The 25,967-nt window shown below is 39.6% G+C and overlaps 3 protein-coding genes and 1 non-coding gene across 14 annotated transcripts; 2 read left to right on the top strand and 2 right to left on the bottom strand.

Annotated features, from left to right (window-relative positions):
* The first annotated feature begins 1,882 nt into the window (after positions 1-1,882).
* Positions 1,883-8,527, top strand: LOC127775630 (UDP-xylose transporter 1-like). The gene is made up of 9 exons (XM_052301905.1): positions 1,883-2,071; positions 2,178-2,256; positions 4,675-4,816; positions 4,917-5,101; positions 5,177-5,244; positions 5,479-5,611; positions 5,939-6,100; positions 6,753-7,025; positions 8,254-8,527. Exons 3-9 carry the CDS (start codon positions 4,696-4,698, stop codon positions 8,338-8,340), a joined length of 1,029 nt encoding a protein of 342 aa, XP_052157865.1. The 5' UTR covers positions 1,883-2,071; positions 2,178-2,256; positions 4,675-4,695; the 3' UTR covers positions 8,341-8,527.
* LOC127775628 (pentatricopeptide repeat-containing protein At3g53360, mitochondrial-like) lies at positions 5,036-13,528 on the bottom strand. 10 transcript variants are annotated; one of them, XM_052301904.1, is made up of 5 exons: positions 10,974-13,528; positions 10,717-10,875; positions 10,520-10,638; positions 9,037-9,138; positions 5,524-5,641 (listed from the first exon to the last, which is right to left on the bottom strand). In XM_052301904.1, the coding sequence occupies exon 1, from the start codon at positions 13,489-13,491 to the stop codon at positions 11,191-11,193; it is 2,301 nt and encodes a 766-aa protein (XP_052157864.1). In that variant the 5' UTR covers positions 13,492-13,528; the 3' UTR covers positions 5,524-5,641; positions 9,037-9,138; positions 10,520-10,638; positions 10,717-10,875; positions 10,974-11,190. The 10 variants fall into 10 exon arrangements, with proteins under 10 accessions (XP_052157857.1, XP_052157864.1, XP_052157856.1 ...); XM_052301903.1 differs by lacking the exon at positions 5,524-5,641 and adding an exon at positions 10,386-10,438 and having other exon boundaries at positions 8,861-9,138; XM_052301897.1 differs by lacking the exon at positions 5,524-5,641 and adding an exon at positions 5,036-5,133 and having other exon boundaries at positions 9,037-10,638.
* Positions 13,529-15,445: 1,917 nt separating this feature from the next.
* LOC127777873 (plastid division protein PDV1-like) lies at positions 15,446-23,860 on the bottom strand. 2 transcript variants are annotated; one of them, XM_052304491.1, is made up of 4 exons: positions 23,463-23,860; positions 17,627-21,705; positions 16,333-16,584; positions 15,446-15,878 (listed from the first exon to the last, which is right to left on the bottom strand). In XM_052304491.1, exons 2-4 carry the CDS (start codon positions 17,918-17,920, stop codon positions 15,822-15,824), a joined length of 603 nt encoding a protein of 200 aa, XP_052160451.1. In that variant the 5' UTR covers positions 17,921-21,705; positions 23,463-23,860; the 3' UTR covers positions 15,446-15,821. The 2 variants fall into 2 exon arrangements, with proteins under 2 accessions (XP_052160451.1, XP_052160450.1); XM_052304490.1 differs by lacking the exon at positions 15,446-15,878 and having other exon boundaries at positions 15,885-16,584.
* Positions 23,861-25,806: 1,946 nt separating this feature from the next.
* Positions 25,807-25,878, top strand: TRNAK-UUU (transfer RNA lysine (anticodon UUU)). The gene has a single exon. It is a non-coding gene; the product is annotated as a tRNA-Lys (tRNA).
* Positions 25,879-25,967: the final 89 nt, after the last annotated feature.

Raw genomic sequence — 25,967 nt, 5'->3', positions numbered from 1 at the left:
TACAAAAAGGAGAGAGTGAGGCCGAAGTTTCACCAAACAACAATTTGCAGAAATCAAAATGTAATGGAGCCGCTCTGCTCTTGTCATCACCGGGTGTACGTGCAGCTGTGGTTGGGCCATTGCCGTTGCTTGCATTGCCGGGAAGCCTTTGATGCTTTTACAACCACCTATCCCCTCCTTCCAAGCTTGTGCCCCAAGTGACAAAAGCAAGGCAGACAAAATTTTTTATGCAAAATTATATTATATATTGTGTATTATTATTACAACATGTTTTGGTGATCCCTTTTTAGCTTGGCTTGATTTAATTTGTTGATTAGATGTGATGTTCTGTCCCTTTGTTAGGTCGATGCAACAGCCAATAGCTCTCCGGCATATGATGCATTGTATTTGTTTTCCCTTTTTTGCCTGTAAGAGAAAAACTTATTCTCGAACACGTGGAAATTGAATTGATAGATTCGTGCAAAACTGAAGCTATTGTAGAGCCTATAATGGAAGAAACTACTGGAAACAAATTAGACATGCTGCCTTATCTTGGAACGGTGAAGGCCATTTTAGTGTAGTGCCATTCTTCTATTCTTCCAATTTTTATGTTTGTTTACTAGATCTGTTACACGTACAATTAGAGATCTATGCATTGCGTCTAACAGAAATATGGTAGAAAACTAATGAAACTAAACCTTCTCTTCAATGGTGACCCTAATGTGGGTTGTTTAGCGTAAAATGAGAATTTGAGTTAAGATTCCACGCACAATTGAGATCAAATATCCTTTTCGCAAGGTCCTTGAAAATTAAGAAAAAGTTTTTGCTCTAATGGTTTGGTTGAGCAAAAGGGACCAAAGATGATGGCTAGAGACAACCAACAAACCAAGTGGTTGTCATGCCCCCACAAGACAAATCAACCCAACAGAGAGAGACACCGGCTAAATTTGACCTCTGCTTGAACAGTCAGTCCATATAAAAAAATTAAAATCCTCATAGAATGTCCTAATCAGCCAAAGAAAAAGCCAAAATTTAAATTTTCAAACTTAATTTTGAGAATGATTTAAGATATTTTTAACGTGGTTCCTTTTTCTGCATTGACTTTTAAGTCACCATGAACACATATATAAAAATTTTACTTATAAATTCCTTTTTATGAGCAAACAGTTAGACCCTAAATCATCAATATCAACAGAGATGAAACAACAATGTTAGGTTTCAAGTGCTAAACTTTTCTTCCGATAATGGAATCCAATCCAAGCCGCTGCAGTAAAAATATCCTAGTACTTCCTCTGTTTCACAATGTAAGTCGTTCTAGCATTTCTCATATTTATATTGATGTTAATGAATCTAGATAGATATATATATATATGTCTAGATTCATTAACATCAATATATATATATATGTCTAGATTCATTAACATCAATATAAATTGTGAAACGGAGGGAGTATCATTTATCCAAGCATCGTATAACTAGTGTCGTTTGTGCAACCGACAATTGATATAGCCCATAATAAAATAATTTGAACATTGGACATATGGTCAAATCATGTCTGTAATGTAGGATTTCCTAAAGATTTTTAATGCTTGTTGCATTGTTGCCAGCATATTTATGTCAACAAATTACGCATAAACTAAAATTCATGGACACCACGTATGTGTAAGTATGTGTTGGTGTTGATTCCTGGGGCAGCAGCACGTTGCACGATATGCTGCCCTTGTGGCCGACTCCCCAAGGGAAAGGAAAGGAAAGGCAATGAAATCAAAGGAAAGCATCCATTCCATCCGCTTGTGAGTTGACAGCATCAAAACAAAGCACGCAATGCACCTAACTGCATATGATGCCTACCATACACAAAAATTTTGGACATAAAAACTGCTTCTCCCTCCCTCCCTCCCTTCCTCTCTCTACCATACCAAGGAGAGCCATAGCCTCTCTCTCTCTCTCTCTCTAGATATCTCTCTCTTTTTCTCTCTAGATCTCTCTTTTTTCTTGTATCTCTATAGGTTGTTAGAGCGGCGACGGCGAGAAGAGGAAGGAGCAACAAGGAGTAGATCATCAGTATAGAGAGCAGCAGCAATTTGGGAAGGTCTGAACTGAAATTGATCTTCAGAGAAGAGCAATCGTTTCCTTCATGTGTCTCGTCGTGGTGTTATTTTTCCGATGATCTCAATGCAAATCTCTTTCTTTGCCAGGTTCATTATTACAGCTCTGTTGTTTCATTTCTTTGAGGAGACGAAGTTAGCAAGCAGGGATTGCTGTTTCTGAATTTCAGTTAAGTTATATGCTCTGCCTTACTACTTCAACTTATTTATGTTTGGTCTTTCTTTTCCTTCTTACGGAGATTTTTCAAACTAGTCAACTTATTTATGGACAATGTAAACATTTCGCAAAAAAAAAACAAAAAAAAAAACTTTGTGATCTCTCTCTTACGGAGAAGCATTTTACTGTTCTCTGATAGGATTTTGCCTGTTGCTATGTTGTATTTTCTGTTCTAGACAAAACACAGTTTTCAGTATGCCAAATTATCTGCAATTTGTATTCATCGAGATCATGTATTTGTTCTTTAATTCAGAGGCAAGTGTATGAAAAACAGTCTCGTCTCATGTCATGGTTTGAGATTATAGTCGAGCTGTCTACCCTTGCCGTTACGGCATTGTTAGCTTTGTTAGGGATAAGTAACTAGCTTGTGAGCCTGATCCTGGACACTTGCAAGAACATGAGTTGGCAACTTTAAATCTGATCGATTTGCATGTCTACACGCACCAGGATTAATTATCTTATATTATATTCTTTAAGGCGGTGGCTAATTGTATAAAAATGAATTACTGATTTTTCCGATTCTCTTGGAATAAACCAAGATATATTTATGAAAAAATAATATAATTACCCTCAAAAAAAGAAAAAATAATATAATTAAGGATTAACATATAGTCCAATCAGGCAAAAAATTGCTTGAGAGGAAGACTCGGCAATGAGCCTTTTCCGGTTCTACCAACCGCTTTTTGTCAATCCTAGACTGACTGCAAACTTGGATCCATTTAAATTTAATTGGCAAAAGAGAAGAAACATAGAAGTTCAATTTTAGAAAAGTAACCCGTAATAATGGGTATCCATGACCCATGTAACGGATTATATATTAATTCAGAATTTTGCCTTGTAATTTGAAACATTAATCCAAAAGCCTGTCTTCTCATCTTGTAATCATTTTGCTTACGACGTGACCACCAAACACATGAAGCCTGCGTTGGATTTCACTCATGTTTGCTTGCATTGCATGTGTTTGGTGTCTGGTTGACACTTTGCCAACTGATCAACCATTTTGACATCGACTTGAACCACCTTTCGATCGATCATTGTACCCTCCAAGAAGCAGCCCGGTAGGTAGCAGGTACCAACTCTCTATTACAGGACAAAAGCAAAATGGCTGAATCATGACAGGCTACTGACTGGCTCATGAATACTTTGGTCTGAAATTTATATAGATGCATGCTAAATAACATAAATACTAATCTATAAAAAGACTTCCAACATTCGCAATAATCCATGGTCAGGACTGAGCCCTAGTCAATGTATAGTCAAGCTTCACCTACTAGTCTTTAAAACGGTTTGATGTGATGTGATTAGCTTGTACTCCTAAATGCTAATGTGCTAATGTACAAGAGGTGCAAGTGCGGGTTAATCAATGCCAAGCTTATAGGTCATTTTCATGATTCTGTGACTATGACAAACTTCAGTTGTACCATGACCTAATAACAATCTTGGAGATACCATCGGCCTTCTGTGGTGCTTGGTCCATGGATTAGTTGATCGTAGTTTTGTCAGTATCCCTCTCCATAAACCGTCGGCAACAAATAGCCAAACTGGCACCTAACTGCCTAACCGTAATTGGGTCCATCCATGGCCAAACATGTTAGAACCAAGATATCAGAATCTACTCAAGAACACGGTTAACTGCAAGGAATACTCAGGAAAAAAAAAACTCCCAGGAATACTACAGAAAAATATGTTGCAGAAAAAGGGAATCAAAGCTAAAAATATCCATTCATAGATAGCAAATAGAACATTAATGCTTCCCAAGAGATGACACAGAACAGGTCTCCCCCTAGAAAGAATGATTTTGAGTGAGCGTGCATCTATGAATTATTTACTCCCTTCGTTCTAAAATATAAGCATTTTTAGAGTCTGACACAGTCTCCGAGATGCTACTTTGACAAACAATATCTATAAAAGTAAGATGTTTTAAATAAAAAGAGTTGTATATTATGATAGTTTGTTTAATGATGAATCTAGTAACATCAATTTTACATGATTAATCTTTTCTATATTTTTGCTATTAATAGTCAAAGTTAAAAATGTTTGACTTGTCACTATGCTAAAAATCTTTATATTTTGGGACAGGGGGAGTAAGATATAACCGTTGATATTTTTAATTGTTCAATCTAATTCATGTCCTTCTTCAATGCTTTTCGTGTCATGAGATTTTTTCGTTAACCAGAAACATCTGTCAGTTCGATGTTATAAAGTAATCCTTTTATTGATGCTTGCAAACTAATATTGATTAAGCTGTTTGCTCGAGTATCATGCTGCTGCTTAGTGGAATTAATAGACACCATTACTAAAATTCTTTGGTGCTTCACCTTCAATGAAATATACCTTGCACTGACCTCTTCATGTGTAATGTGAATTCAGAGGAGAAGATAACAATAGCAAATGATGATGTCATCTGGGTTCCAGCTCGGTGTGATCGGGTCTCTTGCGCTGTCGGTTGCATCATCAGTTGCCATTGTCATCTGCAACAAAGCTCTCATCAGTACCCTTGGTTTCCCTTTCGGTTAGTACATTTGAACATAATTTGAATAACAGAATGTAATGCATGTACCAAACAAGCATGCTTACTAATGCTGTATTCTGTTGTTTTTGCACCTATGTAGCTACAACATTGACAAGCTGGCATCTCATGATGACCTTCTGCACCCTCCATGTGGCACAACGCTTGCATTTCTTTGAACCAAAGGCAATTGATGGGCAAACAGTAATCCTCTTTGGGTTGCTGAATGGCACCTCAATTGGCCTTCTCAACCTTAGTTTAGGATTCAACTCCATTGGATTCTACCAGGTTAGGTGTACTGTCATCTCTTTGGTTGTTTCCTACAAAACATGGAACAAGCACACTAACTTAAGTATTCTGCAGATGACAAAATTGGCGATCATACCTTTCACTGTGCTGTTGGAGACAATCTTCCTGAAGAAAAGATTCAGGTTTTGAAATGTAAACTGAGCACTTTCTCTTAACAAGTGAACAACTATCCACCGCACCTCATTTAAGGTCGAATTAAAGATACAAGATAGCCAATGTTGCACATAAAATACTGAAGTGAACACAAAAATTTATATAAACGCATTCTGTTGAATCAATCGTTGAGTCATTGCTTGAAGGTCATCAAGGTATCTATTCTATATTCATTGAGCTAATGATAGTCCAAAAATGTGCAGCGAGAGTATCAAGCTTTCTCTACTGGTCTTACTTCTTGGAGTGGGCATTGCTTCGGTTACTGATCTCAAGCTAAATCTACTTGGATCCGTCCTTTCTGGACTCGCCATCGCGACCACTTGTGTTGGGCAAATTGTATCCTACCTTTAGTATTTATGTGCACATCTGAAAAAGAAGTGGTGAAGTAAATGAAATGCAAACTGATAAAAAAAAATACTTTAAAATATTATGTTCTGATCTCATTTTCCAGCTGTAAAGTAGGTTTTGTTAAATAAACTAGGCACAATGAATACCCCGTCAGTAATTAGCTAAACACCGAGTTCTGATTAGATATTGCTATGGTTCATTTTGAATATTGTCGATGGACTTGCACCGTCCACACTACTGACATAAAAATGGGCTAATCCCTACCTTGCCAACCATGACAATATAGTATCCTTAACCTGAAAATTTTGAATGAAGCTCACAAATACAATACAGAAGAGATTGAAGGTATCCTCAACGCAGTTACTCTACCAATCTGCACCTTACCAGGCAGCAATTTTGTTTGCGACTGGCCCTTTTGTAGATCAACTCCTTACGAACCGCAGTGTCTTCGCCCACAAGTACACCACTCCAGTTTTGGTATCTTCTTAACAAACTCCATCCATTTACAATTATATGAAAATGCTTTATAGTTGCCAGGATGCAAGCTAAATTACTTTGTGGAATATAACAATTCATCATTTCTTAGATCTTCAAGATTACTAGAGGCGCTAAGGTGACAAATATATTTGCTGCTTCCATAATAACTAGCCAAGAAGTCTAAACATAAGATTAGAATATAATTTCATGATCCACCCATTGTATTATATTTCCCATCTTGAAATTGATATGTCCTAAAAGTATGTTTAAAACATTATTATATGCTTTTCAAGGGAAGAATAACCAGTGGCATGAAGAAGAAAAGGACGCAATATAAAATTGATCAGTGGGCAACTAAATGCCAAACACATAAAAGTTCCTTGTATGCAATGTTTTTCCAGTACTGAGAAAATATACAATGATATGTATGGAAGTAGACAAAAAGTCCAATATGATAGTAGCTTGCAATGTTGTTGATATAATGCATCATCATTTCTTAGACACTGTCAATCAGTTATCATGCTCCAGAGTGACTCAGGAGTTTGCACATCTATTTAGCATTGGCAAATGCTCCCAGATATGCAGATATACCATAAATTTGGATAGGAAAATGGCATGCAAAATGATGTTTTGAATTATGAATTATATGCAGGGTTTCATCATGCTATCTTGTTTGATTGCGGTGTCTGTGAACTTCAGCACATTTCTTGTGATTGGAACAACATCTCCAGTTACATACCAGGTGCTAGGCCACCTTAAGACATGTCTCGTTCTCTCATTTGGATACATTCTGTTACACGATCCTTTCAACGCAAGGAACATATTAGGAATTTTGATCGCCATATTTGGGATGGGATTGTACTCCTACTTCTCAGTGAAGGAGGGCAAGAAGAAGGCAACAAATGATCCACTGCCAGTTTCACAGGTTTGGCTTTGCCATATTTTAATCCAATTTGAAAGCATATGAACTAATCCACATATCACAATCATGCCAACAACTGTTCTGCTTCCTAGTCTCAGCAACAACAATAAATAATTCATTATGCATTAACAATTAAATGAAAATTCCTATTTGAAAATTGAAACTGCAAATGAAATGAAATTGGCGTGCAGAATCAGCATTTTCAAATTGCTTTTGGTGGCGAAAGAAAGGCATAAAAATAACTTATGTGCAGAAAGAGATACTAGCCAATAAAAGTAAGCTGGCACAATTTATGCATTCACAAGCCAAAAGACTTGTGAGTGTCTAAACTGTTGCATTTTATCTAGTACTCCCTCCATCCGAAAGTCTAAGGCATATTTGTAGGCTGCATGTGCTAAATTAAATTGTTGCATGCATATGGTTTCTTGGTTTTGTCACATGGTGGATGAGTTAATTCCTTCTTGATCTTGGTGACAAAAGAAATATGCCTTAGACTTTTAGATGGAGGGGGTACTAGACAAGTCCTCTAATTAAATTTGTTGGTATGAGCGCCTAAATTCTATTTTGTCTAATCAAGTGCCTATACTTCAAATTTGTTGGTTTCAGTGCCTCAGCTATTTTAAAATATTTAATTTAATTCTTCTGTTACAACTGCCATTAGATGACAAAATGGGCCCACATGTCATAAACAATATTGGTCAAGCTTCTCTCCTTTTTGTTTGTTTATGTAGAGGAACTGTGGGACTTAATAAACATTTAAAATAATTGAGGCAGTTATCAACAAAATTAAAGTATAGACAAATTTTTTTTACCAAAACACTGTAAAGGGAAGGCATAGTCACTGGAATAGACAAAATGATGCTCAGGCCCTCATATCAATAAATTTATTAGATGGACTCCATTAGAAATGCAAACTTATTAAATAGATTGAGCACTTCAAGTGCAATTTGACCTACGTTTCTACAAACTTTCTTACATCATGTTTCTGCTAAACACATCCAATGTGGAACCAAATTATAGATTGTAAATTTAATTACAATTGACAGTCTTATGAGATACTAATATCATATCGTTATAAGTTACTAGATTTTGAATGAGTTTCCCGACATGCTTTACAAATTCCAGTATAGTTTCCGCATGGTGAACACATTGCAAATAAGTTGGTAATCTTCAATTTATGTGCACTTTAAATTTTCATTTCACTCATTTCATGATTTAAATGTCTTTGTAGATGCCAGAAAAGGAGACTGAACCACTTTTGGCAACCAAAGACAACAGTGATACCAAAAAAGCAAATGGTGTATCTCATGACTGCTAAGACTTCTCTTGCTTAGTGTAGATCTAGTATATGCACACTGCATGCCTGCTCGTTGAATTTGAAGGACCTGGAAAGCCATTTCTTTCCATTCTTGATTGTTTTGTAGAAAAGATAAATGAGTTTTATACTTGTAGAGAGTGTATATTTTGACATTAAAATTATCATTTGATCCTACTTTCATATTCAACAGTTCCAACTGAGGTTTACAGTGCCTTGCAGATCACCTTGTCGATACACTCTCATGTTTATTGAAACAGGACCTACTTCCTTCCAACATAGGGCATCCAGTTCCACCACTAGGAATGTATAGTACTTATCATTTCCATCCGTTTAACTTGATTACTGAGTATAGTTGGAGTTATGAGAAAAATAAAAAAATCTCATCACTGTGTTCTAACTTAAAATCAATCACACAAATACATCAATTACTACTAAGATCACCCATCAGAAATTTCATTCATAATGTTACACATCCATGGGGTAGCTGACTAGCTGGGAGAATCTGTTATGGGCAGTAGTATTGTAGCATGAATAAAGCAAAGTTACCACCATTGAAATATTAAAATATACTTTAGCATGCAAAGTTGCTCAGGCAACCTAATACAAAAATCGAGTAATATTTTTTTTCATGGTATTCCACACATCACTGCTACTCTAGCTAGTAAGTCTGTACTAATCCTGTTAGTGTTGTCATACCTCTAAGATGGAGAATATTGTTGTTAACTCTGTTGGAATTGTTACAGTGCTCCATCATCATGCTGTTACTTGTGTCACTGTCACTTGCTCAGAAAATTCATGCTGCAAGTATCAAATACATATCCTCATAGCCAGCTTGTATGGGATTATTGTTACGAACTTTTCGTTAGGAGAATCCTCCAAACTTAATATGGCATGCTTATTTTTTCATGAAATAGCTAGCAATTGATGTTGACAAGCAACTATTCTAAAAGGCATGTTTTATCAGTGATAGATTAAAGGGTTAATTGGATCCATGCCACTATAAATTTGTCCACTTTGAAAAATGCCATTACAATTCATCTAATTGGAAGAATGCCATTATAAATCTGTTGAAATCAAAGATATGCCACTACTTACTCCGTCAATGCACAGAAATTTTATTTTGGTTACATTGCCCTTATCTTCTACCTTCGTCCTCTCCACTCTACCTCCCATCCCTCATTCCCTCTCGATCCCCAAGCAGCAGCGGCGGCGAACCAGCCTCGTCCCTGAGGCTGAGCACCGCTTCCACCCATCACCAGAGCCAAACTCACACTTTGCGTCCACCCAACGAAACCGAAACTCGAAGTGTATCAGCTTCATCAATCGATGATGAAACCAACAAAATTTTCTGTCCTCTTTCCCTTCTATCTTGTCTGGGACCCGGCTCCTCAAATCTCTCTCTGTCTCCAGAAATTTCTGCACGTGTCTTTGTTCTTCCCCTGATTTGGTTGATGGTCAAAAGGTTGGATTTTGGAGAGCAGACTTGCTCGCATCTGGGCAAAGATTGGATATTTTGAGTGATTTTAGCGTCTTGTCTTGTTTTTGGTGCTTGTTTGCTTCAGCGCATATTGAGCTGAAGGTTTGATTTTGGGAGGAGTTTTAGCAGTTCGCTGAGATTTGGTGGGAGCAGAGGACAAGATGTCGATTTGTCCATGCCCAGGAGGGGGCAGGGGGGGGACACACATGAACTTCAGCGCAACCACTATGTGCTTGCAAAGCCGACCTACTCACCAGATCCTCAAGCCCCACAGGTGAGTTCGTCGATGAGCAGTGTGACGCGGCGGATCCAGCCATCAGGCTGCTGCTGCTCCCGCCTTCCACTGACGCCAGTCTCGTTGACGATACTTGGACAGGGAGAGAGAGATAGAGGAGGGGACTGAGGTAGAACATAAGGGTAATTTGGTCCATAAAGGAATCAGTGCATATAGAACGTAAGTAGTGACATATTTCCGATTTCAACAGATTTGTAATGATAATTTTCAAAACGGGCAAATTTGTAATGGCATGAATACAATTAACCCTAGATTAAAAGACAGGTTTTTGACCTTTCTGCAAGAGATCAAGTTCTCATCTTGTGTATAGCGCACTGAACTGAAACCTACATAGCAGAAATATCTGGCTGATAAAACAAATACAGCCTGCCTTCATGTATCAAATAACAAGATCACTGTCAACGAACCTTGCAAAACGCATTTCCTCAGGTTAGCCAAGTTCATATCTGGAAGCCAAAGAAAGGAGTAGCAAGCTGGATGAGGAAAAGGAATGCCCCCTGTTCACAAAATCGATATTGACAAGTGGCTACAAATAAAAAGGTCTTCTCAGAGTAGATTAATAGAAACAGGAATTTGGAGAGTCTAGAATAGGTCAAACTCTTACCTTGTGTATGGCTCACTGGATTAAATCTTACTTGGCAGAAATATGTGACAGATCAAACAAATACATAAGCCCCAGTTGTGCTTTGCATATCATTAGCAAGATTACATGAATAGCTTAGCTCCTTCAGCAGGCTGACTATGCATGATTTGTCGAACCCACCTTGCAAAACATATTTCCTCATGTTAGGCAGTTCACATCTGAAAGCCAAATAAATGAGCAGTGAAGCGAGGGAAAGGAAAGATCCAGGTCAGACTTACTTCTTCTTTCAAATTATTTAGGCAAAATATTATCTATAACATACTGGTAAGTTCTCAAATGGTGCATGATGCCAAGCTTATGCAACTTCTGTATGTTTTGCATTGTAATTCTGACAAAGCTTTAATAATTATCTTGGTGATTAACAAGTATTTCTTACAACAAGGAAGACATGCGAATACCCCAGAGTCAGCAATTACTGTTTTCTTTATCTCCCACTCAACCATATTCAGCTAGCATCTCTTCATTGAACAAATCACTATCAATATGATCAACAATAGCATGTTTCCATGAATGCTTTGGAACATAACCAGCTTTTATCATTTCCATTCCAATTAACTCCAGCATTGCGTATATTTCCTCAGACTCTGGATGTGACCTGTCCTCCACTATAAAGACTTTTAGCTCCCCTTTCAGCTTAACCCAACTCTTCCCAGGTGATTTCTTAACGCCGCTAGTTCTCATCGCCTTCTTCAATCTTGCAAACTCATTCCAATTGCCAGAAGCAGCATATATGTTGCACAGCAAGACATAGGCCGCTGAATGGGAAGGATCAATATTCAGAATACCTTCTGCTGCCCTCTTTCCCATCTCCATATCATTGTGCATTTTGCTAGCAGCCAGCAGGGTCTTCCACATTATAATATCAGGCTCAAATGGCATTTGGTCAATAAAATTTGCTGCCTCAGTTAGTTTCCCAGCACGAGCCAACAAATCAACGATACATGAACAATGCTCTCGTGTTGGAACAATGCCATACTCAGGCTCCATAATGCTGTAGTAATAGCAGCCTTCATTAACAAAACCGACTCGGCTGCATGCTGTAAGAACTCCGATAAACGTTACATGGTTTGGCCTGATTCCTAGGCTTCTCATCCTTGAAAATGAATCAAGTGCTTCCTTTGCATAACCAAATTGGGCATATCCAACAATCAAGCTGCTCCAAGAGAACACATCACGATTGTTTCCCATTATTTCAAAGAGCCTCATGGCATCATCTAAACTCCCACATTTAGCATAAGTGTCAATTAGAGTATTACTAAGCATTCTATCATCCACTAGTCCAGCCTTGAAAGCATATGCATGAACCTGTTTCACCATTTCAAAGTAACCCAATTCAGCAGAAGCACTCAGTACATTGTTTAAACTAATCCTATCCAGACTCGGTTCAGACTTGTTCAAGAGACTAAACAACTTCAGGACTTCTTCCGGATGGTTGTGTTGGGCACAGGCAGTAAGAATGCTGTTCCAGGTTACAACGTCCTGATCCTTTATCTCATGAAAAACATCCATCGCAGAGGGTAAATCTGAACACCTTGCATACATGCTGAGTAAAGAATTGCAGACTGAAACATCCCCATCTAAACCCAATTTGACCAAGCAGGAGTGGATCAGCCTACCATGATATAGGGCATCACGGCCAACACATGCACACAACAGGCCCCTAACAGTAATACCATCAGGCCTCAAACCAGAGTCTCTCATCTCAGAGAACAGGACCAAGGCCTCACTAAGTAGGCCCTCAACAGAGTATGCATTTACTATGGAATTCCAAGAAACTAAATCCGGTGCCTCAATCCTGTAAAATGCTACCCTTGCAGAGTCCAGATTCTTGCATCGCGCATACATGTCGCTCAGTGAGCATCCTGCATATAAATCACGGTCCAACCTATACTTGATGGATAAGCCATGAATCTGCTCTCCATACTCCCAGCTGCCCACAGCCCCACATGCACGAAAGGCACTACCAAAATGAAACTCGTTCGGATGATGCGAGCCCTCAACAATCATCTCCCTGAAAACCTGTAGTGCCTCCATTTCAAAACCTTGTTGAGCAAACCCAGCGATAATTGACCCCCAGGAAATTAAGTCTTTATCTTTAATCCTCTCAAAGAGCATGAATCCATCGTCAACCAAGCCATTCTTGGAGTACATTGTGACGAGTGCGTTCTGCACAATCAGGTCACTGCCTCTCTCTGACTTCAACGCATGCGCATGCACCTGCCTCCCGGTGCCGACGTCCCCAAGCTCCGTGCAAGCACGCACGGCACTGCCGAGGGCAAACTGGTCTGCGGCAGTTCCTGACCGTAGCATGGACGAGAACAACCCGAGAGCGTCACCGGCGCGGCCGTTCTGCACGTGCGCGGCGATGACGGAGGCCCAGGAGACGGGGTTCCTGGCGGGCATTTCGTCGAACACCTGGCGGGCGGAGTCCGGGGCGGCGCACCGCCCGTACATGGTGATGAGGTGGTTGCCGAGGACGGTGTTCCCAGCGAGCTGTGCATCCGGCGAGGAGGATGAGGAGGCCACGAGGTGGCGGTGGACGCGGCGGCCTTGCGGGAGGGAGCGCAGGCGGGAGCACGCGGAGACGAGGGCGGCGTAGGTCGCGGCGGTGAGAGGGGCTGGGGCGGCGGCGGCGGAGGCGGGGGAGGAGGAGGGGAGCGACTCGAAGGCGCGGAGGGCGGCGGCGAGCCTGCCGGCGTGGTAGAGCTGGAGGATGGTGCCGTTGGGGTTCTGCATCGGCGGCGGCGGCGGCGGTGGCGGCGGGGTCGTCGGAGTTGGGAGGGGGCCACTTAGCAGTGGCGCACTGGCGCGGTGGCTTCTGGAGCTGCTCTGATGGCGTAGCAGCCGTCCGATCGGGAGAGAACGGACAAGATGTGAGCTTTTCAATTAGTTGCTGATTGGTTACCATTTTTGTAGTGCTCTTTCTTTTTTGTTCTTTATTTACTCTATTACATATAAACATCATGCTTATATTATCTATAATTTTATATTTTATTAAATTTTATAGCTTTTCAAATGCAAGCATGTTATATCATCATCACACATAATTCACATAATATTTAAATGTCTCTTCATCTTTTTTTTTATAACATCTTATATACATATATAGTTTATTATAACTCCTAACTTAGTTAATGTGCTCTCTCTTCTCTCACTAAGCAATATCACATCAATTGTTTTTGTCCTATGGTCCAAATTATCTCCCTTATTTTTTTCTTTTATTAAGTCATATCATCTCAATTGTTTTTAGCCATTAAATGACTATTCTATTATCCAAACTCTCTCTATCTCCTTTTCTTTTCTCATAAGACTATAACAACTTACTTTTACATTTAAATTATCGTTCTATATACTATTTAAATTTAAACTATCATGAACCATGTTAACTTATGTAAGTTTATATTGTCTAGCTATCTTACACATTACTTAACTTAGTGCTATCATACTAAACTCACACAGCAATGTGTGGGGTTTCACCTAGTTTTATATATAAAAGAAACATAATAGTCTTACGCAAAGAGATATAGAAAAGAGTCAATTGCACTTTGGGCTAGGAATTTTTACCTAAGTTTCACTTTGAACAAGGGGTAAAGTTATCTTATCACTTTGGACTAGATAAATTTACAAAAATTTCAAATTGGACCACCCTTCTTCTCCATCTCTTCTCTTCCCTCCTTTTCTCTATTAAGCAGCTGCGCCGTGGATGATCAATCAAAACACTGGGATCCCTTCTCTCTCTGCTCTGTTCCTGAGCTTGAGGAACCAGCAAAATCAAGCCTGGTGATAGCTGGTTGTTGTAGCTGTCGCAGTGTCGCTTGCAAGCTCAATACAGTGATTTGTTCTAAGCTCACTTGATTTTTTTAAGGGGAAAATGGTAGAAGTCAAGCAGCTAAATCAAGGAGTAAAAGAAATCAAGGTCAGATGGAATATTGATTGGTTTATTATGTTGCTGGTAAGCTCGCTAATGAAATCACAAAAAAAGTAGTCCAATGCGCAATTGAAAGTAAGAAAACCTGAACCAAAGTGAAAACATTAGATATAACCTAGTCTAAAATGAAACTCGGGCAATAATAACTGACCCATAGTACAATTCAATATAAATTTTACAATCACCTAAATATATTTTTACAATAGGAACTTATATGTAAACTTAATCTTAGTGAATTTCTAAAAAATAACTAGTGCAAGATAAAATCATGAAAAAAATAATGTATAGTTGGGGTGAGATATGTTTGTGGGTGAGTGGATAGTTGAGAGTTAAAAATATGTGAAATTTAAATTGGAGTTGATGGCTGACTAACTATCACTATTAGAAAAACAATTTTTGTCGTGGCCAAAACACGTTTTTCAGGCGGCCAAATACTCCACCTGTACTAAAGACCTGCAGCGGACCTTTGACTATCTACAAAAATCGTTTTCACATACGGCTGCACTAAGATCACCGCGTATTTTCACAGGCAGCATCTTAAGTCACTTGCATGGAAGAATTATTTTTAGCCCAAAAAAAAGAGAAAAAAACAATAATCACATCATGCAAGCATTTTTCATATTCACATAGCATCCATATATCAATTCAAATTCAGGAATTTTTCACATACTAGCATGTAGAATAAAGTCACTTATATATGATAAGTAGTATGCCAAAATTCCTCATATAGTGGGGCAATTAGAAGGACAAAATCAGTTATATTGTGCGATGGATATATAGTGGGACAATTAGAAGGACAAAATCACGAACAACCGCGAACAGTTGGGCTTTGGACTGTCGGAATTGAGCTGCTCGGAAGGATAACAAGAACGCTGTTTTGGTGATTAAGATCCCTGAAAAAGACATCTTTACCATAGAAATTTTGTGGCGATTCATAAAAATGTCTCCCGAAGCGTCTTTTTTTTTTTCTATCTCATGCCATATTCAGAGACGTGTTTCAAAGCATCTAGAGAAAAACGTCTTTATGGGGTCATTTTGGTGTAGTGCCTCAGCCTGTGATGTATATGAACATCCACAAGCCCCTGACAAGAAATTCATGTAACATGGCAACCCAAAGATCAAATCTGATACCATGGTTTCACATAAACATGGCAATTACGAAATCTGTTGTCCATAAATGGTGGTTGTCGTTCAGCTGCAGAAAAAGAAACAAGCTTACAAGCCCTGCCAGTTCATCTATTGCCAATCTAAAACCATTTACAACTCATGTGGTACAACTTCCTATCAAAGATATGCTGTAGACCAGCCCATCCAAGGGAGTGAAATGATTAGTGTCCTAACAAAACTTTCAAGAAATGTGAACAGAACAAAACTTATCTATACATCAAACAATGATGATTTCCTCATCCTCTAGCTAACAATACGACCAGATGCTTTTCTTTAGTGTTCTTTACAGACATCTGAGAATGAAAATAATTGACTCGTCTACATTGTACTGCTGGAGTTTGTTTACCAAAGGCCACTTGTTGCAGCTGCAAGAATGCAAGCATACTTACTGCAAACATCGCGGTGTTACCGAGTGCGCCACCAATCCTCTCAAATCTTAAAGAATTCTTAGCTATAGCTAATGCACAGGATAAAAAACGCACCAAGAAGTTTGAATCATGTATCTTGGGGCACTGGTTCTCTACTGATTGGCTGTGTGTATGCGTCCCACGGACATCTTCTGGTGAGACAAATCGACTCTTGTCAAGCGCATCATCAACAAAAGCTAAGGCCTCCTCAATAACTTCATGCTTCTTCCACCTATGTTCAGCCAATCTTGTAGCAAGCAGAATACGACTTTGCTGCAACCTAGCAATCGCGGCATCTCGTTCTGCCACCTGACGTAATTGAATGTTCTGCAAGTATTGTTGACACAATAGGCACCATGTTATTTTTTGGATAATTTAATTAGATGGTGCTGGAGAACTCCATAATCTAGTATCTAGCAGGTCATAAGCTACATGCTTGAAAAATAAATATGCAAAAATGATAACTTTCGATCATGTAGAAATAAGACAGCTTTTCTTTTCACAAGAGAAATGTGATAACTCAAGCTAAGCTTCAACTTATTGTGAGGATCTAAACAAAAAAAAAATTAGACAGATCGTATTATTCCTTGAAAAGAAATAAAGTACAAAGCTACAGTTTAATTTTTCAGAGTCCCGGTTGAAACCATCAACCTGGGACAACAAGCTACTTACATATAGCTAACAAACATAAGCCAGAAGACAGCAAGATACATGGTTAGTCACCTCTACCAATTGAATTTCTTCATACAATTATTGGCTATAAGGAAACGACGTGTCCCTATCAAACAGATAAGATCACCCCCATATAGAGTGGCATCTTATAGAGCATGAAAGAGAATGCCAACACGACTGCTTAAATGAACACCTGCATTCTACAGTGAATTGTGCTTACAGTCCAACCCATCTGGAGTTGTGGACCTACAAATCACAGGAGGACAAAATGGTTCCGAGAGAACACGATGACGGGTGGCAATGAGACATAAGGGACGCAAACAACAAGAACAAACCAAGGCTAGCATACAGCTCACAACGATGTGGCTTAAGTTTGGTTCTTTCCATCTGCGCAACCATGACGAACGGTCAAAGAATTAAAAATTTGTGGATCAAACAAGCATACAAGCGTGTACATCCAGCTTGTTCTCTTAATGAACAGTACCAATTGTACCAAAGTAATCTCGATTCAACGATTTGGATGGTGGAATCAGCGCGGATTGGTTAGCTCAGAAATTCATCAATTAATTATCATGGCAATCCGAGGCCACGAAGTAACAGAAGCTCTTCCCTACATTTGTAGTATCATCAAGTGGAGATGGTTCTTGTACAAAGTAAACAAAAAATCAAGAATTAAGGAGGAGAGGAGGATACTGACGTGGAGGAAATGGAGGTGGCCCTCGAGGTCCTCGAGCGCGGCGCGGACGGCGTGCAGGCTCCGCGCGTCCGCCATGGTGGCCGCCGTAGCCGCCTCCTGCTCCAGGCCGCAGTCCCCACATCCTCCCTGCCGCCGCCACCCCTTGACGACCACGCGCCCTTCGGGGGCGCGGCGGCGGCAGCAGCGGTGGGCGGAGGCGGAGAGGGAGAGGATGGCGTGGCTGAGCTTGTCGTGGAGGTCCCAGATGCGCTCCTGCAGCCCCGCCGCCCACGACGACGATGCGGGCAATCTCATCTCATCGCAGGAGTGGCTCGTCGCCGATGGAGGAGAAGAGAGCCGCACCCCTGGGCACGATAGGCGGAGAAGCCGTTTTTTTTTTATTTTTTTTCCTTCCGTATTCTGTTAACAATTTTATTTTTTTTCTTAATCATCATTATATGTTGGTCTGTCATGTGATAATGAAGTGATGATGTTGTCGTGAGAGAGGGTGGGTATATAAAATGGGAAGTTACTTTTGAGAAAACTTTTATATGTAACAATATAATTAAGTTTTGTGGTATAACTAGTAACTTGTAAAATATAATTATATTATAGTTACATAATAACTACATAACTATAATGACAATGTATCTCTACATAACTCAGTATGAAATTGTATTTTTTTAATACTTACATAAAGTTGTATGGTAGTTATAGTATAATTATAGTGAAAAATTGTTTAAAAAATTTGTTGCGGTTTTTTCTAAAGTAGTCCCGTATAAAATAGCTATGCGGATATGTGATATGCTGAAAATCCTTAAAATAAATTTAATTAAATTCCACGAAACGACAATGGACTTGTTCATTTTCTAAAAATAAAAATATTTCAGATTGTTCGCTAAACGCTTTGAAAAATACATTTCCGCCAAAACGATATTTTACTTACTTTAAGCTATTTATTAAGATAGATATTGCTTAAATTTTACTTACCACTTGGTTTAAGCTATTTATTAAGATAGATATTGCTTAAAATATTTAATTTATGACAAAATTATATAAACCATCCTAATCATTACCTTTATTTTGAGATTCAGCCCCATAACATATTTTATTATAAAAGCTCACCCACCTTAATATTGTTAGACCGAAATTGATCCCTCCGCACACGTGAGTAGGTCATTCAGCCTATTTTCTTTTCACATGGATTTGTAGTGGACTATATCAGCCAAGTTAAACTAGTTCTCGAATAAGGTCGAGTGAAAGGTGTGTTTGCTGTCAGCTGGAAGTAACATCATTCTTTGGTTAAGAAAAAGCTCGAGACATAACTACGCTGGACAACTAGCTGGTATGGCCCGCCAAGGAATTAAGTCTGATCGGATTATGCAATTTTACCTTACCCCATAACCAAGCGGATAATTCACAATAATAATCCGCTCAAAAACGTAACTCAAACGGGCCTAAGGCCCTGTTTAGAGCCCACCACAAAATTTTTCACCTAGTCTCATCAAACGTTTAAACTCCAATATGAAGTATTAAATATAGGCTAAAAATAACTAATTGCACATATTGCGACTAATTTGCAAGACAAATTTTTTAAACCTAATTGCTCCATGATTTGACAATTCGGTGCTACAGTAAATATTTGCTAATGACGGATTAATTAAGCTTAATAAATTTGTCTCGTGGTTTACTGACGGATTCTGTAATTAGTTTTTTATTAGTGTCCGAACACCCCATGCGACACCCTATATAATATCCGATGTGACACGCCAAAATTTTACACCCCTGAATCTAAACACCCTCTATGTTAAAGTAGAAACAAGTAAAATCAGCATATTGCATAAAATGGCTAACACAGGGCATGGTTTATGTTTTCGATAAAAATCGATAAAAAATCATAAAAATTGGAGGTTTCGACATGACAAAAAGTAGATTCGAACGAAATTTCGAATGGTTTTTGAGACCTCTATACTATGGAAAACGGTTTTTGGTGGTTGGCTTTTGGGGTGGACAAGGAAGAGAGCAAGTTTATTCTTGTAGGAGTTTCTGCTATATGTTGGGCTTTGTGGTTGTGCAGGAAGCCAGGAATGATATGGTTTTTGACCATCTATTTCATATATGCAGGTAATTTTCAAGGCAACATATTGGCTTCGGCTCTGGGTTCAACTACAAAGATCTGATGAAGATGATGAGTTTATAAAAGTTGCATGTCGTAAGCTTGATACGACGATTATGCAACTCTTTGCCACAAAAATAGCCTTCAATAAATGTGTTCACCTTATCTAAGTTTGGTCTTTCTTTAATTTTTGGTGGATGTTTTTGATGTTTTGTTTGAACTACACACTTTTAGAGTTTAGACTGTAATAATTGGCTGTAACTTTTTGAGAAAAACCGGGATGTTACATTCCATTATCTTAAAAAATGGAAAACGGTTTTAACAGCCATTAATACAGGTAGGCTGGCAGTCTGTTACGTTAATCAGTTACGCATAAATCATATCATTAGCGATTAATCGGACGCCCGTCTAATTTGCTGTATAATCGCGTGATGACAAAGGTCCGGCCCACAACGATCCAGCCCATTACGCATTGTGACAAGAACTAATCACTATTTGATGCACAAACATTAAGGCTGCAATGGAGTAGACCCGTGAACCCACCTATAGGTAAATAAGTGGGTAACTCGTCGGGCTACCCAGGCAAATTTTTTTTCGCATGTAGACAAAGCAACCGCCTGCAATCAGGTGTTTGAAAAAATCAATATTTTTCCATGCGGGCACCACATCTGCATGCGAAAAACAGAATTTTTACATGCGGTCACCTATACCGACCGCATGAAAATAATTTCGGTGAAAAAAACTACTAAAATCGGAACCCTAGAAAGATCCGTTGCTAACCAGTCACCGTTGCACTCCATCCCACCGTCCCCACTCCTTCGTGCACAACTACGAAAACCATCTTCCGTGGTGGCCATTTTTGGGTTTTCGCTGGTGGAATTTGGAGCCGCCACAAAGTAAAGGCCAGTGAAGATCAAGATCTTCGCTAGCGATTATCGGCCGCCAGCGATAATTCATTTTTGTTGGTGGTCGTCTTAAGCCAGCGAAAATCGTAGGGTGACACCATGAAAAATCATTTTTCTAGTAGTGGTGGATAGCGGAAAATCCCACGGCCGTTGGCCATCATGAGAGGAGAAGCCGAGGGAAAGAGGGAGGAGAGAAGACGAGATCCGCGCGGTCCAAGGCCGAGCCCGCCATAGCCCTCGTTGACGCCACCACCATTGCTCCCGCCATCACCTAAGCCCGCCACCTCCTGCCACTACTGGATCTGCCCCGACCAATCCCATGGCCAACAGATCTAGCTAGGGTTTTTTGGCTCATCACCCCCACTCCTTCGTCGGTGGCAACGGGTAATGTGCCCGTCAGCTACTCCGCTCTTGCGCCCCATGCCCATCAATCGTTAGAAGAGAAGCCGAGGGAGAGAGGAGGAAAGACGGTGGGATCCATAGCAGTCCAAGGCCAAGGCCACCGCCACCCCAAGCTCACCACAGACCTCGTCGGTGCCACCACCACCCCTCTCTCCGAAGAGTGGGAGATAGAGGGGAGAGAAAAATGAGCGGGGAGAGAGAAGAGGTTGTGGAAAAAAGAGAGGTGAGAGAGAAGGTGAGGAGATAAGGATGAGGACTTGAAAGTTTTTAAGATACTAAGAGAAGAGAGGTGGGAGGTCGGACTTGTAGGTGGGCCTACGAAAATGCATTTTCATCTGTGGCCCCTTAAGAGGTCTATCTATGTCGGGTCCCAAAACTAATGATTCGGAAACCGACATGTTTAACTGTATCAAGCTCTGGATCAGTAGATTGATACAGGTTCAACAATCTGGATCTTCATCGCATACATTTGAACAGGGCTCCAGAGGAGTTGATATTACAAAATATATGGGTATTTACAAACTTGTGGCTAACTAATACAGTAGAAGCTATAGAATAAACCAACTCTAGTGTATTGCTATAGACTTAAATCATTTATCTAGACTTGAAAACTAGGTTGAAATGAAACTAACTTATATGATTGAACTCTCGGCTTCGGCAAGAACTCCAAATTAACTCTGAAAGAAGGGGGGTTAAAGCAAGGGTGAGTACAACGTACTCAGCAAGCTATTATATTCAAGTATGAATGTATGAAATAATAGTATTTGAGTAGAGCTAGATCTATTTGCAGAAAGCTGAGAAAGTAGAAGGAGAAAGTCTATAATGTTTTGAAATGCAACAGTATTTAATAAATCCAGAGTTATATTTCTAACCAAGATGCCATAGTGAGTCCTAATGCTCAATATCCGTGAGCACGGCTATTCGAATAGTTTCAAAGATACTCATACTGCAATAGATGTACGCTTTACCCGTAATCCATGACATGCTAATATTCATCAGCTTAGTCATGGCAAAGCTTTTCGGTTACTAACATCAGTGGTACCTGTTCTATGAACTATAATCCCCATGCGCTCTAAACGTAACGTTATCAGCAGCAAGAGGAGTTCTAGCATTCCCGAGGTCTTTAGAGACAACTGGTTGAGAGACCCCGTCATCCCAACCAGGTTTTCACAATACACACACAGCGCGTAATAATCAATATATTTACCTGCGCCTCGGTAAATATTAATCGCCCTGCTTGGCGTAAATTTGCCTCCTGCGCGAGGACTTAAAGAAGAACCACTGTACAGAGGTACCACCTTTGCTAGATAACTTACTTTGCAAGGTCTGTCCCCATTCTAGAATTGCAGTCGTACTCATTCGTTCTTCACATGTACTTGGCAATCTTATGTCGGTTGGAACAGTACTAGCCACCCGGAAATCAACCATTTCTACCGTACTGTTCCAATCTAAATTCATTATGTTTTATGCAATCTAACTAGGCATGGCTAAGCAAAATCTAGCATATATCTGACTTGCTATGTTCAGGTTATGCATTTGAAATCATGTATGACTAATACATAGAACAGAGATATAGAATATAGGGCATTTATGCTCAAAGGAGAGGAATAATAACTTGTCTTGCTCCAACGCAAACAAATCCGAGATAGGCAACCTGATTATCCGATCCTCGAAACATCACAGGTTGCCATCTAAAAGATAATAGACTCTACTAAGAAAGACGAAGAACTAAATTCAATAAAAGCCATAAAATAACAAGAAAACGATAAATGGTTAGGAGGGCTAGGGTTTGGTTGTGTGCTAGTCGATGCTAGAGCATAACGACTAGGTTTGGTATCTTCTCTAGCCGGTGTCAACAGACAGCATAACGGCTAGAGGGATAGGAGGTTTGTATGGGTTTAGTGGGGCGGAAGTGTTACTCTGACAACCGTGAGTGGCGGCGGAGCGGCTAGGATCATACAGAGCCCGAGAGCTAACTGTGCGGCGTGCTGTGGAGGTCGAGGGAATAGTGAAGCTCCGACCGCTGTACGCATCAAAGCGTGGGGTGTCAGGAGCAGCACTTCAACCTTGGGTTTGGGCTTTGCCGGGCTTTATAACCAACGGTTCGACGTCGGGGATAGAAAACCACGAACGTCCCCATGGAAGGCATAAAGTTCCAACCGGCGACTTTTTAGTGGCTAAAAGGGTAATTTGGGACAAAAGAAAATATTTGAAAAGGCAATATGAATTCAAACGATATTTGAATAAATTCAAATAAAATTATAAAATAGCAAATTTGGTGTCAAAAGATAGGGTTTGAATTTAGATAAATTTAGGTCCAAGTTTTATCAGAATCGGATCTATGGTTTAGGAAATATGGGCTTCTAAAGATTGGGTTTTGAATTAAATCTAGAAAATACGAAAATGTACTGTTCATGGACCCACATGTCAGTACCTGCTCTTTTCCTTTTCTCTTTCTCTCTCCTTCTCGTCTTCTTCTTCCTCCCGCTTCACAGAGAGCCGAGAGAAGGGAGAAGAGAGTGAGAAAGGGGCGCTGGTGCTCCGGTGGTAGAACGGCCTCGACGGCTGCGTCCAAACGTGTTCCCGCTCGCTGCGCATCCGGGAAGGTCGGTGGCAAGCAGAGGGAGCGAGGGAGATGGCCGGAACGGCGGCGACAAGAGCTCAACTCCGGCTATAAGAGAAGGTGGTGGTGGCGGTTTATCTCAAGGTGGAGGGAGAGGGGAAAGGGGAAAAATGGAATCACCTCGTCGAGGCGAACACGATGGCGCGATGGTTTGGCTTGCGAAGCTCCGGTGAGGGAGATCGGGTGGTGGCGGCCATGGGGAGGAGAGAGAGCTGGAACTCGGTTTTGTGTGGAAAAGAGGGATGGCCGGCTATTTATAGGGAGAGAAGGCGGTTTGGAGGAGGAGGGAAAGAGGGTCACGATGTCGGTGGAGTGGAGGAGAAGGAGACGGCGCGGGCTTCGTTTCTTAGCGACGACGGAAGAGGAGTTGGCGGCGGCATGCGCCGTGCACGGCACGCGCACCAGGAGGAGGAGGCGGCTCGGCTGAGGGTGTGGGCTGGTTTGGGCCGGCTCGGCTTAGCTTGGCCGACCCTGGCCAATTGGGCCAAAAGGAAGAAAAGAGGAGACTTTGGCCCAATTTAAAATAGATGATTTTCTAAATTTTGAATAGAATTTGGAGGAGATTGACTAGGAAAGTTTAAAAGGAAATTATATTTGAATATAATTTCCAAAAGAGATATTCCTCTAATTGGTTTGAGTGCAATATTTTAGAGATGGAGTTTATTTAATGCACTCAAATAGAAATTCAAAATATTCAATACCATAAATAATATGGCTCTAGATTTGAATATTTTTGAGTATATGGAGGCGATATGGAGGGAGTAGAGTAAATAGAATTCTAGCCCAAAATATGTGGAATGAAAATTAGAGAATTAGATATGGGCTAAATGAGGTTTTGAATTTGGGGCGGAGGGACAAAGTCTATTCTCTTAGCACAAGAGCAATTATTCACAATATTTGTAATAATATTATTCTTGTGCCAAGGAGGAAATCAAGCCACGGGAATTAAATTGGCGGCTAGATTGAAAGAAGGAATTTAGATACTTGAAATTTGGAAAGAGAACTAAGGATAGGTTTGGAATCAAAGGATAGGTTGACAATTAATTCCAACAAATTTGGAATTGCTTCGGTTTAAGTTCAAGGATAGTGTTGGAGGATTTCTTGGACCATGATTCATAAAAGTAAAAAGATTTTCAAACTAAATTTGAATAAAAGGAATTTTTGTCAAAAGAAGGTTTTTAAATTAAAACCCAAAATCAAGAAACTCCTTAATTTAACTAAATATATTTTTAAAGGAAAGACACAAAAGAAATTAAATACCAGAAAGAGATTTTATGCAGGTTAATTTTTAGGAGGTCTCTTTAATTATAATATCCTAGGTTTAGGAGGTTAATAAAAACATAAGAACCGACATGATGCATAATTAGAAAATAACTAATTTTCAATATGTTACAATCTAAGATAATAAAAATGCATTTTCGTATGCGGCCCTTGAACCAACCTTGCGGGAGTGATTTTTGCAAGTGGGAGCAATTATGATCCACCTGCAATTCTGTATTAGTGATTACTATTAATCATTTGACAATACCCTCTTCATCCGACATCCTATTATAGATTCGATAAAAGATAAAAGTCAAAAGATCCAACATCAATTATCTTCTTTTTTACATACAAGATTAAGTATAGTTTGAGTATTTTATCAAAAATCAGATTAAATTAATTATTTGATAAATCTACCAAAGGATATTTTAAAAATTACAATATTAATGATTATTTATTTAAGAAAACTATATTTCTTAATGAAAGGTAGCTCAAAGTGTAATTTACTTTATTATTTATTGATAAAAAGGCCAGTCCTTTTCTTGCGCTGAAATATCAGGAAGGGCCTGGTCGTAAGAAAGACTAGGAACCAGAAGGGAGTGCAAAACATTTTTTTTTCTGAACAAAATGCATCAAAGTGGTTTGGGAGGAAAAAACGATAGGGAACACAATCCAACATTCTACACCAGAATTTTCCAGTCTTTCAAAAAAAAGGGGCATGTCTTCACATGAATTACAATCCAACGAAAAAAGGAAACAAAATTCAGAGGGGCCTGGGCCTGAATGGGAAGTTTTATATTCGTGCTGCGTCTAAATTGGAAATTTAAGACTATGACTATCCATTTTAGCACAACTCAATAAATTATAAAGTAAATATTTCTTACAAATAAACAGAGCCGTCCTAGCTCAGTGGTAGAGCGCGTGGCTTTTAACCACGTGGTCGTGGGTTCGATCCCCACGGACGGCGATTTAGAATTTTTTGAAATTATTTTGTAGTTCTAATTGGAATGGAATGTTTGCAAACAGTAAAATATGGATAACCCAGAGGCAACAATA

Source organism: Oryza glaberrima, chromosome 6 (genome assembly GCF_000147395.1).
Source record: "Oryza glaberrima chromosome 6, OglaRS2, whole genome shotgun sequence".
Taxonomy (NCBI): Eukaryota; Viridiplantae; Streptophyta; class Magnoliopsida; order Poales; family Poaceae; genus Oryza; species Oryza glaberrima.
This window is presented reverse-complemented; position numbering and strand designations above follow the sequence as displayed.